At 34.7% G+C, this 15,973-nt stretch overlaps 1 protein-coding gene across 6 annotated transcripts in view; it reads right to left on the bottom strand.

Annotated features, from left to right (window-relative positions):
- ATL2 (atlastin GTPase 2) overlaps nt 1–15,973 on the bottom strand; it is a 51,081-nt gene that overhangs the window by 14,635 nt on the left and 20,473 nt on the right. For 4 of the 6 annotated variants that reach the window (XM_004369549.2, XM_004369548.2, XM_023735861.1 and 1 more), the window contains exons 2-4: nt 12,946–13,190; nt 1,345–1,479; nt 973–1,077 (exon numbers count right to left, since the gene is read on the bottom strand). In XM_004369549.2, the coding sequence (XP_004369606.1) occupies nt 973–1,077; nt 1,345–1,479; nt 12,946–13,190 (485 nt within the window). Of the gene's footprint in view, nt 1–972; nt 1,078–1,344; nt 1,480–12,945; nt 13,191–15,815; nt 15,942–15,973 lie in introns of all 6 variants that reach the window. The other 2 variants (XM_023735848.1, XM_023735846.1) reach the window with 2 other exon arrangements.

The following is a 15,973-nucleotide window of genomic DNA, read 5'->3' as shown; positions in this document are numbered from 1 at the left end:
TGAAGTTTCCAAGGAAGAAGGATTCTGCCTTAAGACTGTACAAGACTCCCAGGATTTCCAGCCTATCACCTGACCTACAGATTTTGGACTTGCCAGCCCCCACAACTGTGTGAGCCAATTCCTTAAAATCAATCAATCAATCCCTCTCAGCCCCCATCTTCTGCACACATGTGTATTTAATTGGTTCTATTTCTCTGGAGAACCCTGATTAATACATTTACCATCCCCAGAACTATACTTTAGTAATTCATTTTTCAGCAAGAGAAACATCAACCACAGCTGACCTCAGAAAAGAGAACGTAAAGAAATATAATATGACGTGGTAATTTAATTCAGACGAATCAGTCTAAATTATACAAAAAAGAGATAGCCTAGCTTGAAGAGACTAGAACTTCATAGAACACTAAATACAATTAAGGTATAAAATAAGTGAAAAAGTAAATGAATCAGGTGCTGTAAATCCTTAGTTTATTATAAAATCATCACTTAGGTTTACTAAGTTAAATAGGAATTAATTCTTAGGTCTCTTCCTCCATTAGTTTAGATAATCAAGTATCAGTTGTCATAGATATGAAGTAGAAAACTCAACTTCCAAGTCTAATTACTTGGTTTTTTTTTGTTTAACTGGAAAGTAAAAATGTACTTCACACCTTACTATGTCTGGCAGTCATATAACTGCATTCAATTAAGGATAATACGCAGTAGTATTTCTTCCTAGAGAGAAAAAAAACAAAAGATTCTCTGACAAAAGAACAGAGAGCGTGGCTACTGGTTTATCACTTCCTTGGTAACTACTCAAAGTATAAAGTTCCACATTGTGAGCCAAAACAGCAAGCACAGAAATCTAAATTACCAATGAGAAATGTAAAATAACTCTCTTTAATTTTATTCCTTTTTTTCCTTCAATCAAAAGGAAAGGCAAAGATATTGGGATTATCTGACCTGAACATACCATGTCACCTTATGTCTCACCTGGACAGAGCTAGTCATAGTGCTCAGAGCGAACACTGTTGCACAGTCTTTGATAGTTGACTGGCTATCAAAGGCACCCTGGGTATCCATTAGCAGCACAGCCACCTAGAAATTTAGAAGTTTAAAATACTAAGCAAAATATTAACCAAAAGTGACAGTAAAAATCAAGTACAAAATGATCAATGCCAAATTCAGTAATTAAGTCAAGAATAGGACACTAAGTTCAATATCTCATTCTTACATAATAAACAATACATATTAAAGTTATCAAGTATTAGGAGGTTTATGTTATTTTGGTTTTTAATACCAGAAAATAGGTGAAGAAGAAGTAAAGGATAAAAAAATAGTAAAAAATAATAAACAGAACTTTACCTTTGTTCCATCAGGTCGGTCAATTACAAATACTTCATTCCAGACTTGTATGCCAGTTGTTTCTCTCTCACAACCACCTCGCCATGTAAAGCCAGTCAATGGTTCATTGTGTCCACCAATCCAACTTTGGGAATCCTGTTAAAGTCACATATAAATGTAAAAATAAAACAAAAAATATTTAAGAAAAAAAAATCAGCCTTTATTTTAAAAAATTTATTTAAAAAAATCAGCCTTTATTTTATAGATGATGAGCTAAAGTCCGAAGAGATAAAATGGCCTGCGTAACTTTACACAAGTAGTAGTTACAAAAGCAGTCACAAATTCCGTCTGGGGTTCTTTGCCTTACAGAGCTACTGTCTCCTCCAAACCTGAACCTTCTTGCATCTGCTCACATTCTCACTCTCTCAAGTTCCTAGATAAGTAAGGTCGTGCATGCCTTTTCTCCTTTATGGGAAGACTTCCGGTAATATTTTTAAATCATAAAATGCAGAAACTAGATATTTTGCTATCTCCTTGTACAGATAAGCAAAGCTTAATTCCAAACAGACTGGCTGTCAAAACAGGATTGCTCTTTTAGAATACTTATACTAAAATGTTTTCACACTGCCTTAATTTTCTCCTTAAAAAGTATCAACTTTAAAAATAACCATAAGACTTGTTTGGAACCTGATTCAAACAACCCAAGTGTAAAAAAAGACTTTTTCAAAATCAACAAGGAAATCTGGACCCAGACTGGGTACTATATTAAGAGAGTGTTAAATCCGGGTAAAGATGATTGTTTGGTGTTATAATGGCCTCTGGGTGGACTCGAATCTCCAACCATCTAGGCCTCGGAAGAAAGGCCTGGAGATCTACTTCTGAAAAATCAGCCACTGAAAATCCTACAGAGCACAGCTCTACTCTGACATACATGGGGTTGCCATGAGTTGGAACTGACTCAATAACAACTGGGATGATACTGTAGTTGTACTGAAATAATGTTAATAGAGTCCTCATCTGTTAAGACAGTCAGGTATTTATGGTAAAAGAATATCCCTGGGATTTGTTTTAAAATATTCCAGTCCCCAACTCCCCAAAAAAAACTAGCAAAGAACATAGATGAAACAAGACCAGCAAAATGTTGATAGGTACACATGGGTTTATTATACTATTGTCTTTACTTCTGAGTGTGTTTAAAATTTTCCACGCAAGTATTTTATTTATTTATAAACACACAAGTGTTTTATTCTCATAAGTATTCCCAGCACATAGAATAGTGTCTGGTTTGCAGTAGGCACTCAAAATATTTGTTCGATGAATGAATATGTAAATGAGTTTAATTACAAGCTTCGGTGTGTTCCCTTTTAACACAATTATATGGACAAGACAGTAAATTTTTTTTTTGTAATTTTAAAAAGCACAGATGACTGAAATCATAGGCTAACATGCTTGTTAACCTCTTCTTCATAAGAAACTTTAAAAAGAATTGGTATATCATAAAAATCTATTGACTACATCTCTTCTTAGTTTACAATGGATATGCTAAAAGAATACTAAACTGATTAATCAATAAAAGGATAAAAGAAAAGGTAAATCACAGAACCTAGATAATATGATTTTGTAAAACTTAAGAATCTTTCATTTCTCTAACATACTAAACACTGACAGTTTTCATAAAATATATTCATCCATTCAACAAATATTTATTGAACTCCTACTATATGCTAACCAGTGTTCTAGGTACTAGGGATAAAGCAGTGAACAAGAACAAACATCATCTGCTCTTAAAAGAGAATTCTAGTGGGTTCTAGAGGCAGCCTTGCTAACAACAGCCAAATGTCTCCTCCCTAGTAGCTGTCATAAGTTACTAAAGGCAAACATAAGAACTCAAAAAACACTAAACTGGTATCATTTACTACTATGGGGACAAAAAAGCCTCAGAATTCCAGAAGTACCCTTATTCCTTCACTGTAACAAAGTAAAAATGAAAAGGGAATAAATCTTACAGAATAAATCTCAACTGCAAAAGGAAATCTGAAATCACCTGAAATATAAGTATAGTAAAATATTACAGTGAAGAAACATAAGCCCCTGCCAAAGAGACTTACCTATGTAATATAATTATCAATAATAAAGACCCTCTACCTACTCTAAATGGTGAGAAGAAAATTCGTATTACACCAAAAGAAATTATCAGGAATAAAAAAGGGCATTACATAATGGTAAAGGGGTCAACTCTCCAAAAAGATGTAATAATCCTTAACCGCTCTGCACCTAAAAACAGAATGTGAAAATATGTGAGGCAAACTTCTGGAAATAGATGCACAACACAATGAATGTAATTCATGTCACTAAATTATACACGTGAAAATGGTTAAAATAGCAACTATTGTTTATATATATTTTACCACAATAAAATAAAATAAGAAAAGAAAGCTAGAGTAACTATATTAACTTCAGACAAAACAGACTTCATTCAGAACAAGGAAAATTATCAGGAATAAAGAGGGGCATTACATAATTATAAAGGGATCAATTCTCCAAAAAGACATTAACAATCCCTAACCTCTCTGCACCTAAAAACAGAGTATCAAAATACATGATGCGAACTGAAAGAATTACAAGAAGAAATTCACAAATCCACTATTATAGTTCAGGGATTCAACACCCCTCTGCCAGTATTTAAACGGATGCAGCAGGCATGAAATAAGTAAGGATACAGTCGAACTGAACAGCATCATTAATCACCTGAATCTAATTCGCATTTATAGACTACTTCATCCAACAACAGCACAAAACTCAGTCTTCTCAAACTTACAGAGAACATTCACCAAGACGGACCACATTCTGGACAATAAAACACACCTTAACAGATTTACAAGAATACAAGTCATAAAAAGTATGCTCTTAGACCACAATGGACTTAAACTAGAAATCAATAACAGAAAGACAGCTGGAAAATACCAAAACATTTGGAGATTAAAAAACAACACACTTCTAAATAACACATGGGTTAAAGAAGTCTCAAGAGAAGCTAAAAAATACTTTGAACTAAATGAAAATACAGCTTACAAAAATTTGTGGGATGCAGAGAAAGCGGTACTTAGAGGAAATTTACAGCATTTATGTATATATTAGAAAAGAAGAAGATCTCCCACCTTAGGAAACTAAAGAAAGAATAGCAATATAAACCCAAAGCAAGCAGAAGAAAAGATCTAATAAAGTTCAGAGCAAAAATCAATGAAATTGAAAACAGAAAAACAATAGAGAAAAACCAAAAACCAAAAGCTAGTTCTTTGAAAAGATCAATAAAATTGACAAAACTCTAGCCAGACTAACAAAGGGAAAGAAAAAAAAAAAAAGACACAAATTAATACATCAAACAGGAGTCATCACTAATTCACGAACATTAAAAAGATAACAAAGGAATATTACGAACTTCATGCTCACAAAACTTTTCATTAAAAAAACTGAAATTACGTTTAATTCTAATTGAAATAATATTTGAAATTACCCTAAATTTAAGCCTGCAAACGGAAGAACGAACAATTAGTCTCAATCCAGAAACAAAAATCTCAGGGTTAAAAGAAATCCAACGTGCTACAAGAAACAAAGTACTCCATGTAATCTCTCTAACAACCTCCTCTAGAATCTACTGGGGTTGGGGGCGGGGGGACGACAAACGTTGCTTTCTTTACTGACTCCTTTAAAATCCTGATCAAATAATAATACAAAATTCATGATTTCAGTAGCTTATTACATAAGTTACATACACTGTTTCATTTGTAATAAGTGAAATACTCAAAAGCAAATTCAGTGAAATCATTAAATGAATAAGCTAAACTTCTACATTAAATCTGGCCAACAGTTTTAAGAGCAAACAATCCAGTAGAGAGTATAATGATGATTATAAATGAACAAAATGCATGTTTATCAAAATGGCTAAAATTAAAAAGACAATACTAAGTGTTTAAAAGATGTAGTACAACTATAAATCTCTTACATTGCTGGTAGAAGTGCATAATGATAAAACCACCTTGGAAAGAACGTTTGGCGGTACCTACTAAAATTAAACACGTATTTATTTTCCCTATGACCCATCAGTTCTACACCTGGTATAAACCCAATAGATATATAAGTACTATGTCACCAAGAATTGGACAAGGTGAATAGCAGCTTTATTCATAACAGACAAGAACTAGAAACAACCCACTTGTCTACTGAAAGAAGAATGAGTAAATAAATTGTGATATAATCATTCATAAAATACCATTCAGCATTAAAGAGTAACAAACTATTGATATATGCAATAACATGGATAAATCGAGAAAAAAGAAAAAAAAAGCCAGACACGAGTACATACTTTATGAATACATTTTGGTGAAGTTAAAAAGCAAGCAAAACTATTCTACAGTGATACAAGTCAGAACAGTGGTGGCCCTTGAGAGCTAGAGATAATAATGACTGGAGGGGAGGATGAGGGACCTTCTAGAATGGTGGAAATGTTCTAACTTCTTGATCTAAGTGGCAGTGGTTACAAAGGTGTACGTGTATAAAAATTTACTGGCTATCCTAAGCTTTATCGACTTTATTGTATGTTAAACTATACCACAATAAAAGATAATAAAATTACTCTAGGAAGAATCATTTTAAAATATAGTTCTTTCTCCAAGTATACTTCTTTCTTGGAAAAGAACATGAAACAAATCAAGTTTTTCTTCATGAATTCACACTTTTTTCATGAGTCTTACATCTCAGACACTATTAGCCTAGGAGGGGAAGGTAAAATCAAGTTCAATATCCCATACAGCCAATTCTGAGGTATTTGTGCTTTTGGCAAGTTGTATGTAAAGGGACATAAAATCCCGACTTCTGGTGGCAGTTCTGGGAGCAGCTCTTTAAATAGTAAAGAATAAAAACTACGTATAGTTTCCCTTACAATGTTTTTATCAATTTGCTACAAATGAAGTCAAAACTCTTGAGCACCAAAACACAGCAATGATGTTTTACCCATTAAGCAGATACAAGTACCAGTGGGCAGTATAAAAAGTTAACCATGCTTGTGCTAGCACATAGAGTATCCTCCTGTTAGTCTATTTCAACTTCTGAAGTAAATATTGAAAAGAAAATCTACTTTTACAAAAGAATAATTCAGTAAAGTACTTGTACTTTTTATATACTACAAATGTATAGGAAAATGACCAAAGATCATTTTACACAGTAGTTTGTAGAATAAAGGCTTTGGAATCAAACCGCCTGGTCTGTAATCTCAGCCTTGCCACTTACTTTGAGCCTTATTTCTTCAACTATTAAGTGGAAAGACTAATATTACTGTGTAGGGTGACTGTGAATACTAAGTGAGATAATACTTGTCAAATGCTTAGTAATCAAAGTACACGAAATTCAGTAAAGATTCAAAATCTGTTATCTTCAAAGACAATATGCCTCCTAATGGAAGAACATTAACATCATCTATGAAACTCTTTCCAAAAAAAAAAGTCAAATCTGAGTTTGATCAAGCCTCTAAAAGCCTCTCGATTCAACTGCCAATTTACAGGAAATTCACAGGACAGAGGAACATGTCAAACTACAGTGATGGAATGCAACCAGCAAATCCAGACCGGGAGACTAAGACCAACAATCAGTTTCTTCAACAAGCTAGACACAAAAATGTATTTATCTTTAAGAGATACGTAGCAAAATATTTACAAAAGAAATGATATGATGTCTAGGATTTACTTCAAAACAATACAAAAGGTGGGGAGTGAATTAGGGTACAGATGAAATGAAACTGACTGAGTTGATAACTGCTAATTATAATTGCTATAATGAATACATGAGTATTCATCATATTACTGTCTACTTTTATATATGTTTAAAATTCTTCATAATAGTGTTTACAACAGGAGAAAAATTACGAAATATAAAAGAGAAGCAACTTTGAACAGAATTAATCTTTATCTAGAATAGTTCAATAATAACAACTCTCACCATTTCTTAGTGTTCAATACATCACAAACACTGTGTTAAGTTTCACAGTATATAACTTAATTCTATTAAATTGACTTCCCTAAGCTGATTCTTGGAATTAAAAGTACTTTCACAATAGCCAGATGAAACAATTTGGATAAGCATTTTTCTAAAATTTCTATTGAGTAATCTACTTTACTTTGGAAGCATGTAATTCACAAAAATCAGCTGACTGAAAATTACAAAATCAGAGCAAATGTTCAAAGATGGATAAATAAAATGTGGTACATTAATACAATGGAATACTAAACTAACAAAAACAATGAACTATCGCAACATGCAAAAACGTGAGTAGTCTCACAGATAGTGAAATAAGCCAAGCACACTAAGCCAAGCAAATAAGCCAAGCACACTAAGATTTGTGTACATTTTTGTATGTAAATTATACTAGAAGAACATTTACCTGAACAACTGAATCAGAATTAGAACAGGGGGAGGGGCACAGAATACTTGAAAGTATATACAGTCATGCATTGCATGTTCGTTTGGGCAATATCTGACCGCACATATGTCTACGGTCCCATAAGGTTATAACATATAACAGAGTTCAGAAATCCTGATCGGAGAACTGGATGTAGCGGATTCAGGCATGTAGCACTTAACAGACAATCACAACGATCCTCAAGAACAAAGAAAAAATTCTCCAAGCGGTTAAAGCTACAAAGTTAACGAAAATGAGAGAGGGACATATATCACATAGGGAGAAATTGCTAATGATGTGGATTGTGGGCCAAACACAAAAGTGATTCCCCTCAGCATTGTGAGGATCACTGCTAAGGCACAAAGCTTGTTTGAGATGTTAAAGAAAAAGTAGGACCAGTCTATAATACCAATTTTAGTGCTAGCTCTGGGTGGTTTAAATACCTGTGTAATGTGAAAGCGAATGGTGAGTCTGTGTGTGCTTATGCAAAGTCAGAAATTTATTGAAACCTTAGATAAACTAATTGTACAGAGAGGTTATTTGTCCCAGCAAATTTTTAATATGAACAAAACCTCCTTATTCTGGAAGAAAATGCCTGAAAGAACCTTATGGTGTTCACACAACATCCAAATCACAAAATATTTCAAAGAACATATTGTGGACGTTAAGCAACGCGTAACGTAACTCTGTGTGTGTGTGTGTGTGTGTGTGTGTGTGTGTGTGTGTACACATATACATATTTCAGAGGGTGAAGTCAACCTCCTTCCCACCTCCACCACGAAATGTCACTCATTACTAATTTTAATGCCCCCTGTACCTATAATTTATAATTTTTTGTTAATATGGTGATTTTTTAGAAAATACTGACATAATAGACCTAATAGTTCTCACGTAACTTTCTACAATTATTTCACTTCATAACTTTTCTAGAATGACTTTTACAGGTAACAAATATTCTATTTACAAATTATTGGTACACCAACAAACACGAATTTCTGTCGTATATCAAAACAAAAAACCAAACCCGTTGCCACTGAGTCGATTCCGACTCATAGCGACCCTATAGGACAGAGTAGAACTGCCCCACAGAGTTTCCAAGGAGTGCCTGGTAGATTTGAACTGCTGACCTTTTGGTTAGCAGCCACAGCACTTAACCACCACGCCACCAGGGTTTCCTCTGTTGCATATAGGTCATACATAATTGGCAGTCATGATGAAATGTTGTAAGTTGTAAGTTCAAGATGCTTATAAGTTCAAAATGCTTCTTGTGTCATGAATTCCAAAAATGAGCAATTCTAGTGACACTCTCATGTCCTACATTTCAAATTAAAAGTATAATAACTGCTTAATTCTGACATGACATGAAGAAATTTTATCCTAGAAAAACGTTTAGTTCATCTCTCAAGTTTACAACAGAAGACTAATTTCCTTCCTCCCATACATCAAGTAATAACCTAGCAATTTTCTTAATAAAAGCTGCAGCTCAAAAAACAAACTGTACAAAAACCTATTTACTCCACAAGAAAATGAGACCTAAAAATCAGAATATCCTCTGTAATTTGGAAATGTTTGGCCAAAATATCAAAATAGTTTTAAGAACTACTGATGTTTTTGTTTTTATCCAACAGAAAAGAGCTTACATTCAGCCTTATGTTATTATTCCTTTATCAACTACTCAAAATGAAAATATTCATCTATTTCTATGTCATACAGTAAAATGTTTACATGATTAGCTCCTTTAGTAAACTGCATATTTACATTGACTGACTCAGGTCAATACAGAAGACACACAAAATCAACATAAGCCACTGCTCGCTTCTCTCCTATGTCTTTCAGCTAGCATCCCACCAAGGCATATCTTGTTGTTAGTTGCCACCGAGTTGATTCTGACTCATGGCGACCCCACCTGCGCAGAGTAGAACTGCTCCATAGGGTTTTCAAGGCTGTAACCTTTCAGAAGCAGATCACCAGGCCTGTCTTCTGAGGTGCCTCTGGGTAGGTTTGAACCGCCAACCTTTCAGCTAGTAAATCCATTGCTGTCGAGTCAATTCCGACTCACAGTGACCCTACAGGAGAGTGCAGAATGGCCCTATGCAGTTTCCAAGGAGCGGCTGGTGGATTCAAACTGCCGACGTTTTGGTTAGCAGCCACAGCACCTAACCACTGGGTCACCAGGGCTCCTTTCAGTTAGTAGGCAATGCTTACTGCCACCCAGGTACTCCCTGCAGACATGTAAGTTAACAAAACACATCTGAAACTATTCCACTGTCGTTTTTCCTTCTTGATTTTCTTTCATCTCCTAGGAAAAGCATGAGCCACCACTAAACCAGTGAAAGCAGAAGCATGTTATGCCAAAAATCAGACACTGTTTTAATGTAATTTTTGATTTGACAGAGATGATTTATAAATACCTCTACACGGACACTTTATGAATAAAAATTAATAAGGATATTATTTCACCAGTTTAAAAGCCACTATGTATGTAAACTCAGGCCATCTGCCATCACACCCTTTCCATAGCTTCAGTATCCCTCCCAGGAAAGGCGGAGTTCTATTAGTTCAGGGATTACAAATATATGACACATGTGGGCTGCTAACCCATTCTAAGCAGCCACTACTTACTAATTGATCAGAGATGGAATGAGAAATGGCACCTGGGGTGAAACTTACATTTCATTACTAGACAAGAGATCTATACTTCCTTCCTCTTCTAACATTCCACTGTCTGTGACCTACTTGGAATCTAATACATTTGTACTGAACAGTTACGACAAAGACATACACAATGCACACAAGCTAACCTAAGGAAGTTAGTGGATCTCAAATTAGAGGAATTCTTTATCATCTTGAAATACACAGATTTTTTTTAAGAACATGCCACTATTTATACATTTCTCTATTTCGGTTGTAAAACTCAGGGAAGTTAAGTCTAAACTGAAAAACCTTAAAGTATTATATCTTTCTCAATTTCCTGAACATGTAAAAAAAATTGTTATTTAATATGATCTATGTTCTGGATACTCTGGCATACTTGAGCATGCCTGAACAGATCCCTGTGTAAAGTATTTACAAAAGAGCTTCCTGGAAAATCTATTGAGAGTGTTTACATTATTGCTTATCTCAAGATAAGCATACTCAGTTCCAGATATCAGAACTTTTAAAGGTGACACCCTAATAGCTGTTTAAACAACTATATAATTCTGTCCAAGTGCTATTTCCAGTGTCTTCATGTGGATTCTGAATGTAAAAGCCCCCTCTGAAGTCCTTCCCCTAAAAGCTCCACTCCAAAATTTCCAATTCCTTCCTCTTAGTCCTTATCAAACTCTCATTCTCTCCACCCAACTTTCAATGGTTAGAAAAACATTATGACTCAAGTGATAAAATTCTTCGCTTTTTGTCAGGGAGAAAGTCAAAGTCAGGAAGGAGGAAGGAAATTACAATTACATGATACCATCAAAAAGTGAAAATGTATAAAGGGATGGAGGCTCATTGATCAAAATAGATAATAAATGCCTACTAAGTACCAATTATTGTACTAGGTAATGGAGATATGATAATCAAGATAAGGCCATATATAGTCACATATATAACAAAGCCCTCAGTGGGCACAGTTACGGAGACTTTTCAGACATATTCAAACATGTCTAGATTAGTTTACTAGGTTAAAAGGCTTAGGACCATAGTCTCGTGGAAAAACTCAGTCAGTTGGCATAACATCATTCGTAAAGATAATGTTCTACAACCTAGTTTGGTGAATTGCACCTGGGGTCTTAAAAGCTTTTAAGTGGCCATCCAAGATACAATTACTGATCCCTACTCGTACGGAGCAAAAGAAAATGAAGGAAACCAAAGATTCAAAGAAGAAACTAGTCCACAGGACTAAACAGCCCATACAAACCACGGCCTCTTCTAGCCTGAGATCAGAAAACTAGATGGTGCCCAGCTACCACTACTAACCATTCTGACCAGAGACACAACAGGAGGTCCCGGAAAAAACTGAAGAAAAATGTAGAACAATATTCAAATTCCTGAGAAAAGCCAGACTTACTGGACAAACAGAGACTAGAGGAACCCCCAAAACTATCACCCTAAGATACCCTTTGAACTTAGAACTGAAGCTACTCCTAGAAGCACCTTTCAGCCAAATAACAGTTTGGCTTATAAAATAAACAGTATCACCCATAAGTAATGTGCTCCCTTAAACAATCAGCTGTATGAGACCAAATGGTCAACATTTATCCAAAAGCAAAGATGAGAAGGCAAGGAGAGAAAGGGAAGCCAAATCAATGGAAACAGAACAAACGGAAGGGAAATAATGAGAACACTGACACATTATAAAAATTGTAACCAAAGTCACAGAACAATTTGTACAAAAATTGTTAACTGGGAACCTAATTTACTGTGTAAATTTTCACCTAAAACACAGTAAACTATTTAAAAAAGATAAGGCTCAGTCCTGACAGAGCCAGGAAAAATAAGCAACAAAAGTAACGTTAATGTAACATATGACGTGTATCATGAGAATTTGTAGGACATAACATAGTATTATAAGTCAGGAAAGGCCTCCTATGAAAAGATCACTCAGGAGTACAGCAAGGCCTGATTTAAGAAACACTGCTGCACACTCAAGGAAATGAAAAAATTATAGTATACCTGATGTACAGAGGCAAGAGATGAAGCTCAGAGGTCATGGAAGGCCACAGAAGCCCCTCTAAGGAATTGGACTTTATCTCAGAAATAACAGTAAACCACAGATTACTTGAGGAACAGGGGTATGCTTTTACAAAGGTGTCTATCAGCCTACTTTCACTCACTGTAAAGATGAACAAGAAGGGAAAGGTGTGATGGAATAACAAAAAGTGAGAGAAGATGAACAGTACTTCAGAGACTTTTAGGGTATACTCAGATACCTTGGGTTAGAGCTATAATGCCTGGAACACAGATGCTCAATCATATGCATCAATATGTAGTATGTACATAAAGGAATTATGGAGATGAAGAAGAATCAAGGGTCCAAACAAACTTGTATTTTTGTTTTAACTGAAAAGTCTTATAAAGAACTGTATTTCCATAAAATTAAAGATACAGCTCTTACTGTTTTTTGTAAAACAGGGTTAACTGGTTGGTAGTTTGTTTTAAATTGGGTTCAACTTATAAAAGACTCTATTCACCTTGTTATACATATATCTAAGCATGAAGTCCAGTAGAAATGATTTCCCTTTACGAAAAGCTCCTGCCACAGATACCACTACTATGTTAAGATCTCGTATATGTTCCTGCAGCAATATCTGCTCCAAGGCTTCTTCATCAAGCTCAAAGTTATGGTCATCTTCATGAGCAAGAACAATCTGTACTGGACATGGTTTCTTCATAACCTCATCAGAATTTACTAGGTCATCATCTTCATAATTCTCACCTAGAATAAAAAAAAGAGAAACAAATTACTTTAATTCTTGCATTACAAACTTTCTTGGAAGGATTACAACTGAAGCAAAATCTCAAATAACTTCACCCTATCTCTAGATCATTTGAGAATAGTTACAAACAGTGAAGTTAAAGTACATATTGGATTTCTCACTCCCTCTGTAACTGGATGAAGAATGCCAGTAAGATTTCCCACTATGTACACAATCAGCAATATCAAGTAATGACTCTGTCTCAATTACATCTTAAAACAACTAAATGTAGCTAGTACCGGTTCTTGAGTACAACTTTATTGTGTAAACAATTTTGCTATTATGCATACAGAAACTAAATTCAGAGGGGGAAAAAAATCAACTTCACCTAATAGTTCAGATTTCAATTTTCCCGATAGGTATCATCTGCAAAATTACTCAAAGTTGCAAAGATTAAAACATATATATGAATTGTGAATGTTGCTTAACTTTTCATATGGAACTTAAAGAACAAAGATAGGGCCCTACGATGTTTCTAAAACAACTTTCTAAAAATTTCCTAATAAAAGTAACATAGTAGAAGAGCCTCCCTTATTAAAGCAAAGCACAGAACACAAGAGTGGTCAATAAGAGTTTTATCCTCGAGTTTCGTCTTCCTCTGGGGCCCTTTCTTACCAAACACCATAGCCACGATCTCAATATTCTATAGTTCCCAGGAACAGCCACATAACCCCTTTCTTTGTTCACCAAGCACACCAAGATAAGGCAAACTTTGCTGAAAGAACTTTACACGGAATAACTACAGAAAATGTAAACAACAGAAGCAAATTTCCAACATTTAGGTATCTGTCCTTTTAAAAACACATCTAACAGCTAGCTTCAGAGGACATGTACCTTGTCTTGGCTTCCTCCCCTGCCAACTGCTTGATCCCATGTAGTAACAAGTTACTCCTAGGGACCTTGTTCTCTCCCACATCAAAATCACATTATCTGCATAATTTTGTTTTATTATTTATTCTAACAGTATATTAATTTAGAATTTAACTGTTACACCTTTCCCGGAAAGTTTACTTTTTGTGCATTCATATAGCATATCCAGCTATACTGATATACCACTGAAACAGTCAATGATAATAGTCTCTTTAATTGAATATTGTTTTTACTTTCAAGACCCTCCTTGAGCCTATCAGTGCCAGTTTCCAATCTAGAAGACATTCAGTTTCCACTGTGTTTAATGCAATGACTGTCCTTCCTCTCTCAGGTGAGAGGCTGTTAGTCAACAGGGCAACAATACCTTACCCACATTACCACCACTCACAGAGCAAAGGGTTATATACCTACACTAGTGGATTTTTAGTCTCCTTACAGAGAGAAAAATCTAGCTCATTCTAATTTGTGAAGATTATTAGAGCCTTTACTTCCACATCACAAAGTACATTCAACTGTACACAGCAAAATCAACAATAGTATTTAAAATGTGCTACAAATAGTGACAATGCAGTATGAAGAGCAAACAACTTCAAAGGAGAATCTTGGAAAGTAAAAACAATATTTAATTAAAGAGAATATTATCAATGACTGTTTCAGTAGTATATCAATATAGCTAGGTATGCTATTTGAATACACGAAAAGTAAACTTCCCAGGGAACATATAACACAGTTAAATTCTAAATTAATTTATCATTAGAGTAAATAATAAAACAGAATTATGCAAATAGAGTGATTAAAAGCTTCCAAGCTCAACATGATGAACATAATAAATGTCACTGAATTGTACATGTAAAAATTGCTGAAATGGCAAATGTTTTGTTATGTTAGATTTACCACAATTAAAAGAAATGAAATACTGATACATGCTAGAGCATGAACCATTAAACACCACCACAGAGATGCAATCAGCAAACCCAGACCATGGGAAATTCTACTGGACAAACCAACCAGTTACTAGAAAAATAAACTGTAAAGGGGAGGGAGGAGTAGGAAAACCTATAGAAAAGAGACTTAAGAGATACACCAACCAAATGCAAGGTGTGGGCCTTATTCAAGCAAATTAACTATTAAAAATGTTTGAAGCAATCAGGGAAATTTAAACTCTGGATATTTGATATTATGACATTTCTTTTCTAGAGGTGTTGTGGCTATGTTTTAAAGTTTTTAACCTTTAAAGACACAAATAAAACATCCACATAAAAGGTCTGTTATTCGCTTCAAAAAATTCTGGCAGGAGGCTAGCTATGGGGTAACAGATGAAACTAAGTGGCCATATGCTAATAATTGTTTAATCTGGGTGATGTGTATACAACGGTGTCTTATATTGTTCTCTTCACTTCTGTACACATTTGAAACTTTCCATAATAAAAAGATTTTTAAAAAGGAAGTGATGCACAATAGCAAAAAGATGGAAACAATCTAAGTGCCCATCAACGAACAAATGGATAAACAAACTGTGGTACATACCTACAATGGAATACTACAGAACTTTAAAGAATAATGAGGAGTCCGCAAAAGGTAACATGGATTAATCTGGAGGACATTATGCTGACTGAAATAAGTCAACCACAAAAAGATAAATGTTGTCTGGTCCCACTATTATAAAAAGTCAAGAACAGATATACACACAGAAAGCAAAGTTCTTTGATAGTTACCAGGGATGGGAAGGAGAAGGAGGGTGAATCACTTTCCAGATAGTAGACACATTACTTGTGGTGATGGGAAAGGCAATCCCAAATATGGGTGAAGTCAACACAACTTGACCAAGGTAAATAAAGACACTGAGAAGTACACAAGAAAAAGGGGCAATTTC

Source organism: Trichechus manatus, unplaced genomic scaffold (genome assembly GCF_000243295.1).
Source record: "Trichechus manatus latirostris isolate Lorelei unplaced genomic scaffold, TriManLat1.0 scaffold00005, whole genome shotgun sequence".
NCBI classification, from domain to species: Eukaryota; Metazoa; Chordata; class Mammalia; order Sirenia; family Trichechidae; genus Trichechus; species Trichechus manatus.
This window is presented reverse-complemented; position numbering and strand designations above follow the sequence as displayed.